Raw genomic sequence first — 20,466 nt, 5'->3', positions numbered from 1 at the left:
TTATCTTTTCCCCCCAGTTGCAATTTTTTTTCCTTCCCCAAGGCCGGGAGGGCTCCAGGTGCTCACCACGGTCCATCTCAGGTCTAGGGATTTAGCCGCTGAAGCCGGCTTGGGGGTGGGGGGGGGGCGCGCGGTGAAACATACGCAAGTATTTAGCTTTTGCCAAGAGTGCCCTTCTGCTCAGGTTCCGGAAGTGTGAGTGGGCTGTGTGGCTGGCTGCTTCTTTCTGGGGAACTGCAGCCAAACACTAGGACCAGCCCACCGCCGCCGCCGCTGCTGCCACCCCCGCCACGACTGCCGCCGCCGCTGCTGTTCTGGGAATGGTGCCTGAGGGCTGCCCGCGATTCAGGTCTGGTAACTCCTCTCCGCTTCTGAATGGTCTGTTCCTCCCCCTGCCCCTCAGTTTGTTGCCTAAGCTTGCCTTTGATGCTCAGGGCTCCCAGCTTGTCACAAATATACTCGTTTCACTTGTTTTTTCGGGTCTTTGTTGTAAAGAGGGCTTAACGGAAAAAAAAAAGCGTCTGTCTATTCTGCCATCTTGGCTCCCCCTCCCAAAACATAGCATTCTTTTGACACCCAACTAACTGCACCTTTCTTCTTTCAACTTAACAATATATTTGGAGATTTTTTTCACATTCATGCATGAAGAGCTTTCTCATTTTTTTTTACTAAATTGAATCCCTTTGGGTGGCTGTACCATAATTTATTTAACTTGTTCTTATTGATACATAGGTATGCCACTTCCTAAACAAAGCCTGCCCTGCCTTCCCTGACAGGCCAATCAAGTAGTCAGAATGGGGTTATAAAGAGGGCGGGGTGGGGGGGAGACACCTGCCTAGGTGAGCTGAGGACAGAAGTTCGTCTCTGATACAGGACAGGGAGGGAAAGTGGGAATGGGAAGTGAGAAGCAAGGTGGGGTATACCCCAGACCTCCTAGGAAGCTGATTTCTCTGCTGGCTTGTACTCTGGGGCCCTCACCACCCACTGCCCTTGCTCAATTCCCTCCTCCATGTGCCTCTTACCTGTTGGCTTTCCCTTGGCTCTGAATCTGACTGCCTGGCTTCCTTAGACCTCACTGAGGAGGGTGGCTGTGGTATGAGGGACTGGGGCCTGGCTTTCTGGGTCTGTACACTCGCTGGCTCTCACCTGCACAGTGATCAGTAACAATAGCGGAACCAGTCAGTGGCCTTCACCTGGCCCAGGCTCAGCTTCTCTGTCTGAACCATTGCCAGTTCTGGACCTCTAAACCTCAACTGCCCTGGGGCAACAGGGATTGGCTGAGAGAGGGCAAGCCTGAGGTATTGAGGAGCCATGTCCCCTCCTCACTCCCTAGCCCCATCAGCAGACCAGTGGTGTCACTAGGGCGTGCAGGGGGTGCACACCACACTGGGTGACACTGTCAGAGGTGGACACCAAAATGACTGTCTATAAAATTTTTGTCTAGTGTTTCAACAGAAATTTATTATTTAAAAAAAAAATCCCTGTAGTTGGTTATAACAACAAAAACATTTTTTGTAAGCCCAGTTTACATATAATGATATACCTACAAGGCGAAAACTCTATGCCAATTTACTTTTGAACCTTCTAATGCGCTCCAGTCAGAGCTCTCAATATTACCTAATTACAAAGACGCTTCGAATCATGTAGTTTCCTCTGCATGTGCTGTAAGTACACGCTCTTGTTTTCTTTGCTGCCGGGGTTTTTATAGTCACTCATTTTGTCAAATTTCCTGGTGTTTTAGCGACAATATTGTGGTAATTAGTATTTGTGAACCTATATCAATAACTCTTTTGAAAATGAAGTAGTAATTAAAGGAAAAGGAGGCAAAAAATAAAAAAAATAATGTTGTAACTAATAATGCTGTAATTCAATGTAGAGAGTTTTTACAGAACAATTTTGTTGTTAGTATTCATATAATCTAAGAAATATTGCATTTAAGCAATTTACAGCTATATTTATCACATATTATTCTGTGATTAAGATTGATAATAAACATTTCTAAAGATTCTGTATGGTCTGGTATGGGAGGAAGTCTACGGGCGCGAGGAAGGGGTGACACCATGAGTTACCACACTGGGTGACACCACTGCAGCAGACCGCGCTTTTTGGTTCCTCCCTGCACGGATTTGAGAGGAACTGCAGAGTTGGATGGGCACTTGGAGGGTGTACAAAACGCTGGGGAAATCCAGAGAGAGGTAGTGGCTTCCCTCAAAATCGGCGCAAGCTAGTGTCAGAGCGGTGCAAGGGCTGGGCGATTGTGCGGGGATTCCTGCCTCCAGGCCTGGGATGACCCTGGAAGGGCTTGCCCTCACCTTTACTTCCCCCTCATTCCTTGGCTCAGCTGCCCTGTGGACATCTCTCCTAACACCAGTGAAAATGCAGGGTGGGGATGGGAAAAGATCTGGGTTTGAGAGGGGATTGAGACACTTGGAGAGGTTTGAGTGGTTGCTGCCTCTCTCTCAGGCCTTGCCCACTTCTGACTGTGGTTCCTCCACAGGAGAAGATGGCCATGGCCTGGCAGATGACACAGCTGCTGCTGCTTCTGGATTTGGTGGCCTCTGCATGGGGTGCCCGCCCCAGGAATTCCCTGGAAAGAACAGATCTGCTCAACGTCTGCATGGATGCCAAGCACCACAAGACAAAGCCGGGTCCTGAGGATAAGCTGCATGACCAGGTGAGGATGGAGTGAGGGCTGGCCTGGGGCAGGGGGCTGACCCTGGCAGGGAGGAAGTTAGTGGGACGGAAAGGTCAGCTGTCGAGGGGAGCTAGAAGTAGGGGGTGACGGAGGTGATCTTGGAGGGCCTTCCCCCAGGAGACTGCCAAATCTACAATACGGGAGGGACCATTTCCACAGCACCCATTATGAACCACGTGGAGGTCCTGGGTGGTGAAAGAGTTAAGCACTTGACTACGAGCTGAAAGGAAACTCTGGTGGCGTAGTGGTTAAAAGCTACGGCTGCTAACCAAAAGGTCGGCAGTTTGAATCCACCAGGCACTCCTTGGAAACCCTATGGGGCAGTTTTACTCTGCCCTTTAGGGCTGCTATGAGTCGGAATCGACTCCACAGCGATGGCTACTAGCTGAAGTTGGCAATTTGACCGGAAGGGCTGACTCATTAAAACTTAGGGGAGAGTAAAGGGGAGTATGGAGGTAAGGTGTATATAAGCTTATATGTGACAGACTGACTTGATTTGTAAACGTTCACTTAAAGCTCAGTAAAAATTATTAAAAAAAAAAAAAAAAGTTGGCAGTTCGAAACACCCAGAGACACCTCAGGAGACAGACCTGGGTGATCTGCTTATAAAAGGTCACAGCATTGAAAGCTTTATGGAGCAGATGCTACTCTGCACACATGGGGTCACTATGAGTCAAAATGGCAACTAACAACAACAACATGAGCTGAGCTAAGTGCTTTCCTTACACCACTTCAGTGAATATGCCCAGAGGGTCTTCTGCTTGGTGAGTGGTGTTCTCTACTTACACAAATGAGGAAACTGAGGCTTAGAGGGGCACAGGTACACGTGGGAATTGAGAGGCCAGTAGTCAGCAGGGGCTGGGAGGGAGACTGACAGTACTGTTCCTAACCTTAAATATGTGCCATCCCTGGAGCTCAGAGGCAAGATAAAGGGGGAGACGTGTCCCTCATGGCCATGCTACAGCAAACATTGGCAAACAGGCTAGGTCCCCACTCCCAGTAGGTACTGAAGAGACAGTGACAGGCCTTTGAGGGAGACAGATGATTTTAATTCTGAGTGACATGGGCTATGATAGTAGCCATTTTCGTTAAGCTCCTACAGGAAGTGGGTTAGTGCTTTTCATCGTATCATGTAACTCTTCTCGAGGCAGGAACGCTGACCTGACTGGCAGGTGAGGGATGGTGTAAATGAGATTTTGCAGGACAAGCAGGAGTTGGGGCATTTGAAGAAGCAAATTCATGAAGTCAGGGATGCCTGAATGTTCTGTATGGCCCAGCTCCGGGTGTGGGCTAGGTTGCTGGAGAAGGCTAGATGTGGTGGTATCCCCATGCATTTTCCTTCTGATTTCTCCTGTGTGCCCTGACCTGTCACAACTCTCTGCTCACTTAACCTGGGAGGTGGAATTCATCTCAGAGAGTTTAAGCAGTTGGCATGTGATCACTCAGCACTTCAGTTCTTCTGAGTCCCAGTCTAGAGAGATTTCTAAAAAGAAACCTCTACCACTTCCCTTTCTTACTTGCCCTCCCCCTACGTGTGATCAGGGCCCTGCTCAGGCCCATGTGCAAGCTATAGTTCTTATTCCCCCACCGCTTTGGGGACCTGTCTGGAGCCTCCTTGTCTGGAGTTCTAGACCTGGGAGAGCCAGACCAGTGTCCTTGACTGCTACTTCTCATTGCAGTCAGGGGGACCAGGTTCCTCTCCTTCCAGTCCTGAGTTGAAATTTTTGCTTCACCACTTGCCAGGAGGGTTACTGCCATGGATTGAATTATGTCCCCTCCAAAAATGTGTTTATCAACTTGGTTAGGCCATGATTCCCAGTATTCTGTGGTCGTCCTCCATTTTGTGATTGCAATTTTATGTTAAAGAGGATTAGGCTGGGATTGTAACACCTTTACCAGGTCACATCCCTGATCCAATGTAGTGGGAGTTTCCCTGGGGTATGGCCTGCACCACCTTTTATCTCTCAAGAGATAAAAAGGAAAAGGAAGCAAGCAGAGAGGGGGGACCTCATACCACCAAGAAAGTAGTGCCAGGAGCAGGGTGCTTCCTTTGGACCTGGCTCCCTGTGCCTGAGAAGCTCTTTGACCAGGGAAAGATTGAGGACAAAGACCTTCCTCCAGAGTGGACAGAGAGAGAAAGACTTCCCCTGGAGCTGACGCCCTGAATTTGGACTTTAAGCCTACTTTACTGTGAGGAAATAAATTTCTCTTTGTTAAGTCCAACCACTTGTGGTATTTCTGTTATAGCAGCACTAGATAGCTAAGACAGTCACTTAAATTCTGTGAAAACTGGGGTAATGATTTTTTTTTTTTTTTTACTGCGTTATTGAGAGGATAAAGTGAACAAAAGCCTAGGGCCTTTTTATACCTGCTGTTTTCTATGGCTAGAATGTTGTTTAACTCCGCCCACCCTGACCAAAACCATAAGCTCCATGAGGGCAAAGGTTTTACCTGTTTTGTTCACTGCAATATTCCCAGCCCCTAGCATAGTCCCCGATGTATAATCACTCAATTAATATTGGCTGAGTGGAAAATGAGTAACGTAAATAGTTCAAATAATGTGAAATAACTTTGTAAAGTGTTAAGAGCTGTAGAAATAATAATTGCTTCCCCAGACAGTGGCTCCCCCAGGTCTCCCACAACCCTTGCGCTACTCTTTGTTAAAAGATAGTACTCATACATACAACAGAATATTATTACTCAGCCATAAAGGGAAATGAAGCCCTGATGCATGCCAAAACGTAGATGAACCTTGAAAACATCATGCTAAGTGAAATAAGCCAGTCGCAAAAGGACAAATACTGTATGATCTCGTTTCTATGAAATAAGCAAATACATAGAAACCAAAGATTATTAGTGGTTTTCAGGGGTGCAAGGGAGGGGAAGAGGGAGTTGTTATTTAGAAGTGCTGAGTTTCTGTCAATGGTGGTGGAATAAATTGGAAAAGGATAGCGATAATGGTTGCACAACATGAAGAATGTAATCAATGTCACTGAATTATACATGTAGAAACTGTTGAGCCGGCAAATGTTTTGGTGTATATATTTTCACCCCAATTTTTTAAAACAGGCTAATACTTGTAAATGCCATTCCCTCAAAATGGGGGCTCCTCAAGGGCAGGCCTAGAAAGGCCCTCCCTGGAGAGGGTTCCTCTGGATCACTTACCTGGGGCAGAAGAACCAGAATGTGGAGGAAATGGCTGTGGCAGGGGAAGTCTTAGCCCTGTGTCTCCCCCACCCAGTGCAGTCCCTGGAGGAAGAACGCCTGCTGCACAGTGAACACCAGCCAGGAGCTGCACAAGGACACCTCCCGCCTGTATAACTTTAACTGGGACCACTGCGGCAAGATGGAGCCTGAATGCAAGCGCCACTTCATCCAGGACACCTGTCTCTATGAGTGCTCCCCCAACCTGGGGCCCTGGATCCAAGAGGTACAGTGTCTCCCTCACCCCACCCCAACAGGCTGCCCTCCAGCTTGGTCCCCTTCCAGGCTGTAGCTGCCAACATACTTGGCTGAGAGGAGCCCTTCCCTTCCACCTCCAATCCAGGTGAACCAGAGCTGGCGCAAAGAGCGTTTCCTGGACGTGCCCCTGTGTAAAGACGACTGTCAGAACTGGTGGGAGGCCTGTCGCACCTCCTACACCTGCAAGAACAACTGGCACAAGGGTTGGGATTGGACCTCAGGTGAGAGCCTGGCGGTGGGGAGATAGAGGTGGGGTTCAGGAAAGGGGATTTTGAGGAGTTGGGGCTGGGTGAGGATATCTGGGGATGGCCAGAAATGAGCTGTGGGCCCAGGGGTTGAAAGCCTGTGTCCACCATCTCTCGCTTTGCAGGGGTTAACACGTGTCCAGTCGGGACCACCTGCCACACATTTGAGTTCTACTTCCCCACACCTGCTGACCTCTGTGAGCGCCTCTGGAGTCACTCCTACAAGGTCAGCAACTATAGTCGAGGGAGCGGCCGCTGCATCCAGATGTGGTTTGACTCGGCCCACGGCAACCCCAACGAAGAGGTGGCAAAGTTCTATGCTGAGGCCATGAGTAGGGCTGGGCCCTATGCGACTGGGCCCCTCTTGCTCAGCCTGAACCTGATGCTGCTATGGCTCATTGGCTGAGCTGCTTACACTGCTGACACCTGGTCATCTGGACAACAGAGCCCGGACTACATCCTTGACCTCTACCCAACCTGGGTGCCTAGACTCAGCCCAGCTCAGCTCTCTCAGATGAGGGGCCTCACAATCAGCTCAGCCCATGCCCTAGTCATTCATTTGTAACCCAAGGTGGAGCCCCTGGAGTTTCCCTGACAGCTTATTTTAATACCCAGATTCACGTGTGTCTTATAAAAGATTTGGGGATGAGTGGCTTGGGGAGACGTGACTCATTGCTTCATCATTCCCATTGAGAGGCCCAAAGAGGGGCTGGGGCTAGTTTGAGGAGTACAAGCATGCAGGGAGTAGAAGTTGAATTAGAATCCAGGCACTTGATCCCTTAGCCTGGGTCTCTTACCCCTGCACCTGGCTGCCCTCATGCCAAGGTCTCTACTCTCATACCACAAGGACTGTGGGAAGGAAGGTGGGCAGAGACTGATGGAGGAATCACTGGGTTCCTGGAAGGGAAAAAGGTTTCTTTCTTTCCTTCCCTTACTAGATGTGGGGTAGGGTAGAGACATTGATGGTGGGATCTGACTGATGAACACTTGCATTGTTTCCTTTTTTTTAAACTATAAATAATTCTGCAATGAACAAGCTGGTACTTAGTGGAATGTTCTACTTAGAAGTTAAATATCCAGAAGAGGGATTTCTGGGTCAAGAAGTAAATGGATTTATAATTCCCTCCCCTGGAATCTCAATTCCACCACCCACTGATAGGCTTTGGGAGCTGAAACCCTTGGGCCTCAATTTTCATATCTGTGAACTATCTATCCTTGTTTCCCAAACTTTTTCTGAGGGTCATATCAGGCAATCTATTGAAAATGATGCATAAACTTTAAATCCTCTTGAAAGCTAGTCATGTGCCAGGCACTAAGTTACACATTTTATCACACAGGGAAACCAGATTCCTCCTTCAATCCCCTCCCTAAAACCTCATAGATTTTTTATCACTCCAGTACATTGATTCCATTTGAGAGCCAACCACTCTCCATTCCTGGAGCACTGCCTTCATTGCCCTAGATCTCACCCAGAGCATTTCTCTCCTGAATTATCGAACAAACCAAAAAAACCAAACGAGTTACCATCAAGTAGACTCTGACTCACGGCGACCTCATAGGTACAGAGTAGAACTGTGCTCCATAGGATTTCCATGTCTGATCTTTCAGAGACAGATGGCAAGATGTTTTTTCTGAGGAGCCTCCGTGGATCTGAAGCACCAACCAACCTTTCAGGTCTTAACATTTCTCGCTACCCAAAAACCAAAACCCAAACCCATTGCCATCGAGGAGATTCCAACTCATGGCAACCCTATAAGACAGGGTAGAACTGCCCCATAGGGTTTCCAAAGCTGTAATCTTTACGGAATCAGATTGCCACATCTTTCTCCTGCGGAGATAATATTGCAGTTCACGTACACATCACATTTTATTCGGTCCCCTCCTGGCAGATGCTTGAGGGAGGGGAGTTCTTTTATGACCTTGACATTTTTGAAAAACACAGACCAGTTATTTTATTGAATATCCCTCAGTTTGGGTTTATCTCATGATTAGACTGAGGTTATCCATTTTGGGCACAAATGCCCCAATAGTAATCCAGTATCCTTCTCACACATCGTAATGGGTAATGTCAACTTTCATCTTTTGGTTGAGATAGTGTCTGCCAGGTTTCTTGTCTACTCTTTTCCCTTTGTAATAAGTAAGTATTTGATAGGGAGGTCTTTTGAGAACCATAGATATCTGTTCCTCAACAAACTTGCACAAATGAATTTTACTGCCTCATGGGCATTTTTTAAAAAGTAAAAATAAAACCCCAAAGTGTCTTGTTAGGTGACAACTCCCTCTCCAAACTTTCAACATTTTCCCATGGTATTTGTTAGAAAAACCAAACTTCTTCAATGGCGTAGAAGGTCCTGCCCCACCTCTTAGATCTCATAGCAAATCACCACCCTATACTCCCACTCCCATCCCATGTATGAGCTCTGTTTACACTTTCTGCCTTGGGACCTTTGTTCCAATAATTCCCTCTCCCTGTGCCTGGAATGGAATTACTGGGTGGTGCAAATGGCTAACGCACTCAGCCACTAACCAAGAGGTTTTGGAGGTTCAAGTTCACCCAGAGGTGCTTCAGAAGAAAGGCCTGGGAATCTGCTTCCAAACAATCGGCCATTGAGAATCCTATGGGACACAGTTCTACTCTGACACGTATGGAGTTGCTGTGAGTCAGAAGCAACTTGATCACAACCGGTTTGGTGCCCAGGATGTTCTTCATTCATCCTCTGCAGGCTGGCTCCTTATAGCCACTTCGATCTCAGCCTAAAATGCTCCCCCTTTTTTGCCCCCCAGTGACTTTCCTGAAGAAGCCATCCAGGCACTTTCTAGCACATCACGTAGTCACTCTGGCCCCTTTTACGTAGATCTGTCTACTGTATTTATTGCCTGGCTCGTCCTCCACAGGAGCCCCTGAGTAGTACAACCCTTAACTTGCTCTGCTGCTGGCGGAAAGACTGGAGGTTCGAGTTCACCCAGAGGTGCCTGGTGATCTATTTTCGAAAAATCAGCCATTGAAAACCGTGTGGAGCACAGTTCTACTCTGACACACATGTGGTTGCCATAAGTCGGAGTCAACTCAACTGCATCTGGTCACTGGTGTCCCCAACAAGACATGCACACCTGAAAGCAGAGGCCATGCCTATGCCGTTTAGTGCTGGATCCTCAGGGCCCGGGTCAGTGCCAGGTGCAGAGGAGGTGCTCAGTAAGTTAACGAATCCATGCACTCCTCTGTCAGTCAACAAGTGCTTTCTGAACATCCAGCGCTGGCCTGTGCTAGTCTCCGGGACAAAGAGAGAACTGAGTCCCATGTCACGGCTTGGTGGAGGGAGACAGACCTAAGAACCAATAACCTTTAGAGCAATGAGGTGAGGCTTTGACAGAAGGATGGTGGTGTTCTATGTGAGCCCAAAGAGGTCAGGGAAGGCTTGCCAAGGAGTCAAATTTGCAGAGAAGGAAATGAGGAGGGGAAAAGTCATCCCAGGGAGAGGGTTTGGCAACTACAAAGGCATGGATGTAATATAAGCACAAGCAGCATTTCTGGGTGATGGCGAGACAAGCTGTGAGGGCGCAGGAGATAAGGCCAGAGAGCAAACACTGGACCTGCAGTCCTGGTTGTAGGAGCATCTCTCCTGCAGTTGCTACTTGAAAGGAGCCAGGCTCAGACTCAGATCTGAATCCTAGCCTCTCCACTTGCCACAGTTTCTGCCTTTGGGAGGATGGGTTATAGGAGATATGCTGTATCTCAGGAGAAGCTCGGGTTTCTCTCCACCCCACTCTAGGGGCTGCCCTCCAGCTCCTTAAGGCCCAGAGCCCCCACCTCTGTAGGTCAAACACTTTTAAGTTATCTTGGCCAGGTCACAGGACAACCTTCAAATTGGGGTCTGACAGAATGCTGATAGCCAGTCTTCCCAGTATTTTGCTTCCAGTCTGGGTCAGATATTCTCCTTCGGCTCACCAGGGGGCTGCCTGGGGCAAACCTCTGGCTACAGGGGAGGGGTCATAAAGCCAGTTAATGATCATCTCCCAGGGCAAGGGTGGAGGATGTGGGGGCAAGGGTGGGTCCCAGTTAGAGGAACTCCCACCTTTCAGACATTCTTAGACGTCTGTCCCACCCTTCTCCAATCAGCAGGTTGATTATAAAGCAAGGAGGATATAAAGCGAGGAGGGAGGCAAGAGGGCTGCTAGAATCTTCAGAGCACTTAGCATCTAGATTGTCACAGGTTTCAGGTAAGGCTCAGGCTCACCGATGAGGGACAGGGAAAACAGGGAAAGCGGGGCTCTGGCTGGGGACAGGGTCTCCTGGGAGTCGGTTTCTTTGCAATTCCTTTAGGGTATTCCTTCTCCTCTGGCTCCTGCTTTCTCCCTTGTTCCTTGGGCATTCTGCATGGTATTGGGCCCCCATTTCTCTGAGTTTCCACCGCCATCCTTATCCTGCTGGCTCCCACATCCAACCGAGGCCTTCTGGACCCAACCCAGACCCTTCCCTGAGCCCTAACCTCTACAATCACCTCCCTCTGGGTCGCACCTCCCTCTGGTTGACACAATGGAGTTTCGTGTTTCCTCCTGCCAGAATTTACACCTTCCTTTTTCCCTTTTCCCATCAAGGATCACCATGGTCATGGTCAAACAAAGGCTCTGTCTTTGGCAGGGTAAAGGGGTAGAGGTGAGTGAGGCTGGGGACTGGTAGGAAGAGCCTAAATTAGATCAAACTCCAAACCTAATAGTGTAGAAAGAATTTTTGGGAGAAAGGCTGAGGGGAGGGTGTGCCTTGGAACAACCAGAGGCTCTGGTCAAAAGATTTGGAATGTCCGTGATTATGCTGCCAGAGGTAGGTAGACCTGTGGCTATGGGGTTGGAGGAGTTAGAGGTCCTATAAGTTGGGGATTTGGGAGCTCCTTGTTCTCTACAGCTGGCTGGGACGCTGGAAGCCTGAGTTCCAACCCTTGCTCTGCCAGTGGCTCTGCTCTGCTTCTCTGGGTGGAAGTGGATCAGATGATCTCAAAGGATCCCAAGCTCAAGATGCAAGATTTTGTCAAACAAAGAGCTTTAGGAAGAAACAGGATAAGCGGGGCTTGGGCACTAGCCTTAAAACAAAAGAACCAAACCTGTTGCCCTCGAGTTGATGCTGACTCATAGTGACCCTACAGGCCAGAGTAGAACTGCCTGGTAGGATTTCCAAGGAGCAGCTGGTGGATTCAAACTGCCAACCTTTCGGATAGTAGCTGAACTGTTAACCACTGCACCACCAGGGCTCCACTGGCCTTAGGCCTGCACTATTAATCTGCCCCTATGGAGGCCTGGCTGGTGCCAAGTGCAATAATTAACTGCTAAGTGGCCTTCGCCCGATCCCAGCTCCATTCCTGGGCTTCATTCCCACTGCCTGCCCCACCGCCTGTCTCCTAGGCCACTAAACCTGCCGCTGCCCCCTGGATTAAGGCAAGGGTGAGGGTAGAGCAGAATAGAAGCCAGAGCCAGACGGAGAGCTACCTCCTCTCCCAGGTACGCCATTCCCCACCCCCATGAGAGGTGTCACATCCTATGGGACTCCCAGTATGTGTTAAAGGACTTGCTGAGCTGGGCAGGCCCTTTGTTTACCTAAATCCCAGAGTATCCAGAAGGGGAGATTGAGGGCCAGATCGAAGTCAACTACAAGTCAGTGCCTATCCCTGAACTGGAGTCCAAGGCTCTTGTATTTCAGCCCAACACTGTTCTCAGCTCTTCCAATCTGGGGCCCCAAGTTTGGAGTGGAGTTGTCATAGTTAGACCAAGATTTGAAAGTGGATTTAGGAGGGTGGAGAAGGGGCTTGCAGGCCAATATAGGTCACAAGGAGAGGGAGAGAACTCTGGCCCCCGAAAACAGCCACAGCAAGAGAGACTGTCAGACACCACCCCCCGCACTTCACTCTCATCAGCGGCCCTGTGAGTGCCAGCACGGGGAAGGTGCAAGAGCTCTGAACTTCAGGGTCAGATGTGGGTGGTCCCTGCTGTTTGACTTTGCGTATGTCTATCCCTCAATTAGTGCCCAACTGATTACACAGAGCCTCACTGGCTACCGGTTTTTTGTTCCTACATTTAATCCTCAGATGAAGAAACTAAGCCTCACGATAGTTTTTCCCCGAGGCCAAGCAGGAGTTGGAGTGAAGAATGAGTTCCTGGAGGCAACCCTGGAACCTTGTGCTCTAAACTGCTAGGTTTTGTTTTCCCAGACTAACCTAATCTGAAGAGTCACCTGGTGTTTCCTCAGAGTACAGGTTTCCTTGGCTCTGCTTCCGGGTATTAGTGAGTGCATGGGTCAGTGAAAGGGATGATTGAGTCCTGGAATGAATGAATTAGCACGTGAGAGAATGAATGAATACCGGAATGAATGGAGTTGTGAAAGAACGGATTCCAGCAGGGTGGGGCAGGGTGGGGAAGGACAGCTGGGTGGGAAATAATTCTAGGCTTACATGAGCCCTATGATCTCCCCCGTGCTGGGCTAAGTGCGGAGAGACACCCTTACTCAGGCCCTGTCTAGGAGGCCCAGGCAAGACACTGACGCCCTGAGGGTGATGGGGGCACTGTAGAGGTAGGGTAAGGTGCTCACTGTGTGAACAGGGAAGGCACAGGAGCTTTAGTGAACCCTCGTGTGAGTGAGTTAGAGGAGAGAGATGGAGAAAGAACCTGTGGGAAGTTTCAAGCATTTTAGGAAGGGTCAGGTCCCTGGTGTGAGGGAAAGGGTCACTTCTCAATTCAGTGACTGAGGTCAAAGGATTGAGGTATTATGAAGGCCAGCAGAGGCATGGCCAGCTCTGTGGTAGGGGGCTCAGGAGCCTCCCAAGACCCCAGGGAGGCTGCCCCATGCCCTGGAGCTTCTGTGCCCTGTGCCATCCCCCAGGTCACAGCTGTTGTTAGTTGCCCTTGAGCTGATTCCCACTCGTGGGGACCTCATGTTTGCAGAGAACTGCTCTGTCACAAGGCTGTGATCTTTCTGGAGCAACTTACCAAAAGGTTGTCAATCCCAACCTACCCAGAGGCTCTGTAGGAGAAAGACCTGGCAATCTGTTCCCATAAAGATTTAAAAAAATACAATTCCTATAGGACAGAGTAGAACTGCCCCGTAGAGTTTCCAGTGAGCGGCTGGCCAAACTCTTAACCACTGTACCACCAGGGCTCCATGTAAAGATTATAGCCTAGAAAACCCTATGGAGCAGTTCTACTCTGTCACATGGGATCGCTGAGTTGGAAACTGCTTGATGGCACCTGAACAACAATAGGGGTGGGACGTGACCTGCCTCAGGCTTTCCTGTCCAGGCCCCACCTACTTGGGGCTGTTCCCACACCTTGAGGCCCCACCTCCCCACCTCCGCATTCCTTGGTGCCACTGACCACAGCTCTTCTTCAGAGGCAGACATGGCCTGGCTGATGACAACACAGCTGCTGTTTCTTCTGTTGGTGGCCGCCGGATGGGGTGCCCAGCTCAGGACTACACAGGCCAGGACTGAACTTCTAAACATCTGCATGGATGCCAAACACCACAAGGGAAAGCCAAGCCCCGAGGACAAGTTGCATGACCAGGTGGGCCAAGTGGGGCTCTGAATGTGGGAGGAGCTGACTCAAGCAGGAGTTGGAGTGAAGAATGAGTTCCTGGAGGCTAACCTGGAACCTTGTGCTCTAAACTGCTAGGTTTTGTTTTCCCAAACTAGCCTAATCTGAAGAGTCACCTGGTGTTTCCTCAGAGTACAGGTTTCCTTGGCTCTGCTTCCAGGGATTAGTGAGTGCATGGGTCAGTGAAAGGGATGATTGAGTCCTGGAATGAATGAATTAGCAAGTGAGAGAATGAATGAATACCAGAATAAATGGAGCTGTGAAAGAATGGATTCCAGCAGGGTGGGGAAGGAGGAGAGCTGGGTGGGAAATGATTCTAGGTGTACCTGAGCCGTCTGATCTCCCCCGTGCTGGGCTAAGTGCAGGCTAAGTGCGGAGAGACACCCTTACTCAGGCCTTTTCGACACCCTATCTAGGAGGCCCAGGCAAGACGCTAAAGCCCTGAGCCTACGTGTCCAAAGTCCTGGCAATTGGCCCCTGTAAAGATTACAGCCAAGAAAACTCTAAGGGGCAGTTCTACTCTGTCACATGGGGTCATTATGAGTTGGACTTGATGGTACCCAACAGCAACAGGTGTTGAACATACCGCTTGCCAGATGTTGTCTGTACAATGCCAACCACTCTCCTTGTGTTGTTGAGTTTCCGCATTACATGGCTAAGCAAGGAGGCCCAGAGAGAAGCCTGGGAAATGAAGTTGGGGAAACCTGTCCTGGGGGTTGATGTAGGGTCTTGAACTGGAAAGGGGTTCTCCAAGGATCTGGAAGGAGAAACTGCACGCAGTGGCTTGCTTTCTGCCAGCCCCAAACAGCTCCAGACAGACAGAGGCCCCTCCTGGTGATGAGTCTGGGTGCAAGTCACCTTGGTTTATGCATCTAGCATGTACACAGTGGCTCTAGATCCTATTGATCCTGAGGTCTCTTTCAACAATGGTTTTTGCAACAACTTTTTTAATATCATGAACCTATCTATAAACATGATTTTTAAAGTCAATATGACGCCATAATTGTAAAGAAAAAGCCAAAGGAAAATAATTTCAGTATGTGAATGTTCAGCATGACTCCATTAGCAGGTAATGACCACAGTCCCCTCTTTGCACTGTTGGGATCACTGAGCCCACAGCTGCAAGTGCAGACCAACAGGTGATGGTGTATCTTGAATATTTTGAGCAGTCTATATATTTTTTAAAATGTGTGGATTTTAATATTTTGTTTTTACTAAATTCTAAGCTGTGGATTTTCATTTAATAAGTACGTGTTGAGTGTTTCTGTAATTGGAACTCTTCTGAAGATAACCTAAACCAGTTGCCATCAAGTCCGTAAGGAGTCCTGGTGGCGCGGTGGTTAAGCACTTGGCGGTTCAAGCCCACCAGCCACTCTGTGAGAGAAAGATGTGGCAGTCAGCGTCCATAAAGATTTATAGCTGTAAAAACCCTATGGGGCAGTTCTACTCTGGTTTGTCAAGTCTATTCTGATTCATGGCAGCTTATGGCAACCCCATGTGTGTCAGGGTACAATACACACCACAGGGTTTTCAAGGCTGTGACCTTTCAGAAGCAAATTGCCAGGTCTTTCTTCCGAGGTGTCTTTGGGTGGGTTGAAAACCATCGATCTTTCGGCTAGTAACCCAGTCCTCAATCATTTGCACTATCCAGGGACTCCGATTCTGGAGATACAATTTATTTAGCTTGCTTGCATACCTCCAGGTCTTTGTCACCTTCTCAATGAGGCTTAGTCTGACTATCTTGTAAAACTCAGTCTCTGTCTCCCCTTCCCCGCTATATTTTTTTCCAAAGGACTTTTTATGTGATAAGTGTTCCTTGTTGGCCCCCAGTTTCTAGAAAAGTGCCTGGGTTCGAGTAAATATGAGCTTAATAAAAAATTGAATTAATGAATTTTGTAATGACAGCACCTCCAGGCAGCGGTTCCCTCCTGGGCTCCCACAGCCTCCAAAAGCCCCCTCCTCCAAGGAGAACCCCAACAGCAAGTATTTCCACAAAAGGTTTTGATTGGGTTGGGGAAGCAAGGACTAGATGGCACGAGGCTGCGTGTGGGAATATTCTGGCCACTGTGGGCGTGGGCGTGGGAGTTAGTCCCTGGTCTTCTCCATCCAGTGCACCCCCTGGAAGAAGAACTCCTGCTGCTCTGTCAACACCAGCCAGGAAGCCCACAAGGATATTTCCTACCTGTACAGATTCAACTGGGACCACTGTGGAAAGATGGAGCCTGCCTGCAAGTGGCACTTCATCCAGGACACCTGCCTCTATGAGTGTTCCCCCAACTTGGGGCCCTGGATCCAACAGGTATGAGTGTCCTCCCTGGCACCCCAACCCAGCAGAGGAACCACACTTGCCAGACATCTCTGCAGTCTTCTCCCCCAACCTCTGCCCAGTTCCAGTTCTATATGGATCTGGCCTCCTGAGATTTTTGGGCCTGAGCCCTTCTTCTCTACCAATGCTCTTCAGGTAGACCAGAGCTGGCGCAAAGAGCGGATCCTCAATGTGCCCCTGTGCAAAGACGACTGTCAACGCTGGTGGGAAGACTGCCGCACCTCCAATACCTGCAAGATCAACTGGCACAAGGGCTGGAACTGGACCTCAGGTGAGGGCTGGTGGAGGGCTTGGAAGTGGAGCGAAGGTGGATGTGTAGGGGTGTGGAATGGGTATGTATTTGGGGTTATGGGCTGGTGAAGTCAGAGGTAGTTCTGGACTCAATGGCTGAAGGTTTTTCATCCTCCCTATAGGGTATAACCAGTGCCCAGCAGAGGCTAAGTGTGCCCCATTTCACGTCTATTTCCCCACACCTGACGTTCTGTGCAATGAAATCTGGAGTCAGTCCTACAAAGTCAGCAACTACAGCCGAGGGAGCGGCCGCTGCATCCAGATGTGGTTCGACCCCGCCCACGGCAACCCCAACGAAGAGGTGGCGAGGTTCTATGCCGAGGCCATGAGTGGTGCTGAGCCCTGTCGGGCTTGGGCTCTCTTGCTCAGCCTGGTCTTGCTGCTCTGGCTGCTCAGCTGAGCTCCTTCTACCTTCTGATACCTGGACATTACAGCCCTGTTCATCCCCAGAGCTTCAAATTACTCAATTTGTGCTCCATAGTAGGGTCCTCTGAAAGTCAGTTTAAATAAATAGATGCCCCACATGTGTCTTGTGAATTATTAGGGGGTGACTGGGGATACCACTGTTTTGCTTCCTGATTCCCATTGACTGAAACCAGTTAAACTTGATCAATTCTCAGCTCTGACACTTTGCTATGAACTGGAGCCAGATACTTAACTACTCTTTTAATCTAGGACACATTTATAACTCTCAATTTCATTTTTTACTATATCTCTTACCGGAGCCCTGATGGCACAGTAGTTAAGAGCTTGGCTGCTAACCAAAAGGTCAGCAGCTCGAATCTACCAGTCGTTCCTTAGAAACCCTACCGGACAGTACTACTGTCCTATAGGGTTGCTATGAGTTGGAATCAACTCCACTACAAAAAGTTTGGTTTGGAAACCCTGGTGGCACAGTGGTTAAGAGTTTGGCTGCTAGCCCAAAGGTAGTTCGAATCCACCAGCTGCTCCTTGGAAATCCTATAGGGCAGTTCTACTCTGTTCTATAGGGTCGCTATGAGTTGGAACTGACTTGATGGCAATGGAACAGGTTTGGTTTTTTTTTCCCTAATCTAGAGCCAAAAAAAAAAAAAAAAAGAGCCAGGCCCAGGATTTTACCATTTAAATTGTTCCCAAGCTGCCCAGTGTTGCCTGCTCTGAAATAGAAGAGACAGGAATGGAAGTGCCCTGCGTGTTCTGGGTGGGTAGCTGGGAAGAGGTTAAGAGGGCCAGAAAAAGCTATTCTTCACTAGCAGCTCATACTCACAAAGCACTATCTGTCAAGAACTGTTCTAAATGCTTTGTCTTTGTTCCTATAAGGTATATTGACTGTTTGCATTTTACATACATGGAAACAGGCACATAAAGAAATTTGCCAAATTCACCCTTTCCACAAGAGCTTGGGTTTCATCCTATGCAGTCTGGCTCTTGAGAGTAAGCTCTTTGCCCTTGTTGAGTGGGCAGATATGTGTACCTTGAAGGAACACTGGGTCCCTGCCTGACCAGAGCAGCTGGGCCCAAGCTGGTCTCTGGTAGACCTAGGACTAGAAGCCAAACCTAGAATCTTAGAGCAGATCCCAAACCAGTGATTTGGAAGGTTTTTTTAGGCATTGTTCCCACATTAAGTATAGTTTGTAGCAGTTTAAATATGATAGGTTATGTTATAGTAATATCCCTAGTATCTCAGTGGCTTAACTCAAACCCTTATTTCTTGCTCAAGCTACAAAATTTAATGCGTATTGTGTGGGGGGAAGATTCTTCTTACTCATGACTCAGGCTTATGGAGACTCCATCTTGACATACACTTTCATGAGGTAAGAATCTATAGGATACTCACCCTTGCAAAGGTAGCATATAAGAAGTTTTATAAATCTGAATTTCTGTGGGGTGTATGAGGGAAAACATTCTAAGGAATATAGTATCTGGTTCCAACAAAATCTATCATCTGAGACAAACCTATTCCACCATGAATTTTGAGCGACTGGTTGGAACCAAGTGGCAATCAAAGAGGGAGTCTGTTCTTGGTGTAGATGTTGACAATGCCAGTGGAGATGTTTAGGAGAGTGACGCATTGACCAAAGATTTTTTTTTTTTTGGAGAGAGTGTTTATTCCAGTTGGCACAAGGATAGTCTGCTAAATTGAGGGTTAGAGACCAGAGCCAGAGCAAAGAAAAAGAGCTGCATCAGATGACTGATCAAAAAAAAGAACATGAAGCACATTACCAAAAATATCAAAACAGTAACCACAATCAATCTCCCTCACTAATTTTACTCATTCCTTTAAAATTATTTATTGTTCTATGCCTGCAAGTTCTCTCTATAGAAGTCTTCTACTTCGGGACAGAAATTTTTCTGGAAATCTCAAATCACAGGGCTCAGACATCCGAGTGAATCATCCAAGTGTTAGTTTGTAATGTCAAATCCGTGAGTCTATTTCTTGTCAGTAAATTATGGCAGGGACCTTTAGGCAAACGAGGGGAGAATAAGAAACCACCTGTTGACAGTATCAAATAGTCTGGTCACTCTAATACAGCAACTGCCAATATCAGAATGAAAGAGAAGAATTTTCACCAGAGTATAGTACATAAGTGCATGGGCCCACGGGTAACTGGTGTCTTTCATAGTCTCAGCTGATGATTACTTTGAGGAGAATATACTATTAGAACCCAGTAAGAAGAGTGGGACAAAGAGAGTCTTCTCTATCAATTTAATCAACTTATTTTAATTTTATTGTAGTAATAAAACATTTGCCATTTCCACAATCTTCACAGGTACAGGTCAGTGACATTAATCACGTTCATCATGTTGTTCAACTATCACGATTAACCATTCCTGAATTTTTTCATCACCCTTGACAATTTATTTTTGATAATTCCATTTATCCTTTCTACTTTGCCCGATCTCTATGGGTAAAATGGACAGTGAATGTATTTACCAATATTGAGAGTTTTATAATCTATTTTGTAAGATGTGCACCAAAATTGCTACCAATAATAAAAGGTTATTTTAAACCAAGAGTTAAAATCATCCTGGAAATTTGTTGACAGTCGTCATGAAAGCCTTTACACGTGAATACAAGTAGGCTTTCACTCAACCAGGAAGGTCCACAATCACTGACCATTCATAGTCACACCTTTACCTTGTATAAAAAAATCACCTAGAAGGGATGAGCTCCTCTTTTTGCTTTGACATCTTTCTCTGCATTGTGGACACAATGGACAGGGCAGTTCTTCTAATACCAATGAATGAATTTTAAAAACATGGGGCATGCTAAAATTATACCTAATTATTTTTAGCATCTCTGTTTATGAGTACTATGCTGCAAAGGAGCAAAATTTTGGTGTAATCTAAGAGTCCCTGGGCAGTGCAAACAGTTAAGCACTCAACTACTAGCCGAAAGGTTGGCAGTTGGAACCCACCCAAAGGCACCTTGGAAGACAGGCATGGTGGTCTGCTTCTGAAAGGTCATAGCCTTGAAAGCCCTATGGAGAAATTCTACTCTGTACACATGGGGTCACCATGAGTTGGAATCTACTCGAAGGCAACTAACAACAACAGCATCTGAGAAGTGTCAAGAAGATTTTGTTGTAAAAGACGATAGTTTCAAAATTTTTTGTGGTGAAAATATACATAGCAAACACATGCCAGTTGAGCAATTCCTACATGTATAATTCACTGACACTGGTTACATTCTTCAAGTTGTACAACCAATCTCACCGTGCTTTTCCAAAGTATTCCACCGCCATTAACATAAACTCACTGCCCCCTAAGCCAAAATTCTCCTTTTCTCCCTCCCTTCCTCCCATCTCTGGTAACCACTAATAACTCTTGGTTTCTGTATATTTGCTTATTTCAGATAAGTGAGATCATATAGTATTTGTCCTTTTGGGACT

At 47.7% G+C, this 20,466-nt stretch overlaps 2 protein-coding genes across 3 annotated transcripts; both read left to right on the top strand.

Moving 5' to 3' along the window:
- The first annotated feature begins 197 nt into the window (after window positions 1–197).
- LOC126079055 (folate receptor gamma-like) lies at window positions 198–7,458 on the top strand. Of its 2 annotated transcripts, none has more exons than XM_049889957.1 (5): window positions 198–349; window positions 2,498–2,674; window positions 5,937–6,125; window positions 6,243–6,378; window positions 6,528–7,458. In XM_049889957.1, the coding sequence occupies exons 2-5, from the start codon at window positions 2,504–2,506 to the stop codon at window positions 6,806–6,808; spliced, it is 777 nt and encodes a 258-aa protein (XP_049745914.1). In that variant the 5' UTR covers window positions 198–349; window positions 2,498–2,503; the 3' UTR covers window positions 6,809–7,458. The 2 variants fall into 2 exon arrangements, with proteins under 2 accessions (XP_049745914.1, XP_049745916.1); XM_049889959.1 differs by lacking the exon at window positions 198–349 and adding an exon at window positions 2,069–2,195.
- A 6,255-nt stretch (window positions 7,459–13,713) lies between these two features.
- FOLR1 (folate receptor alpha) lies at window positions 13,714–17,174 on the top strand. Its single transcript, XM_049889960.1, has 4 exons — window positions 13,714–13,947; window positions 16,088–16,276; window positions 16,439–16,574; window positions 16,717–17,174. The coding sequence occupies exons 1-4, from the start codon at window positions 13,783–13,785 to the stop codon at window positions 16,992–16,994; spliced, it is 768 nt and encodes a 255-aa protein (XP_049745917.1). The 5' UTR covers window positions 13,714–13,782; the 3' UTR covers window positions 16,995–17,174.
- Window positions 17,175–20,466: the final 3,292 nt, after the last annotated feature.

The sequence above is a fragment of the Elephas maximus genome, chromosome 7 (assembly GCF_024166365.1).
Source record: "Elephas maximus indicus isolate mEleMax1 chromosome 7, mEleMax1 primary haplotype, whole genome shotgun sequence".
In the NCBI taxonomy this organism is placed as follows: Eukaryota; Metazoa; Chordata; class Mammalia; order Proboscidea; family Elephantidae; genus Elephas; species Elephas maximus.
Note: the sequence above shows the minus strand (reverse complement) of the source record. Positions and strands in the feature narration are given on the sequence as shown.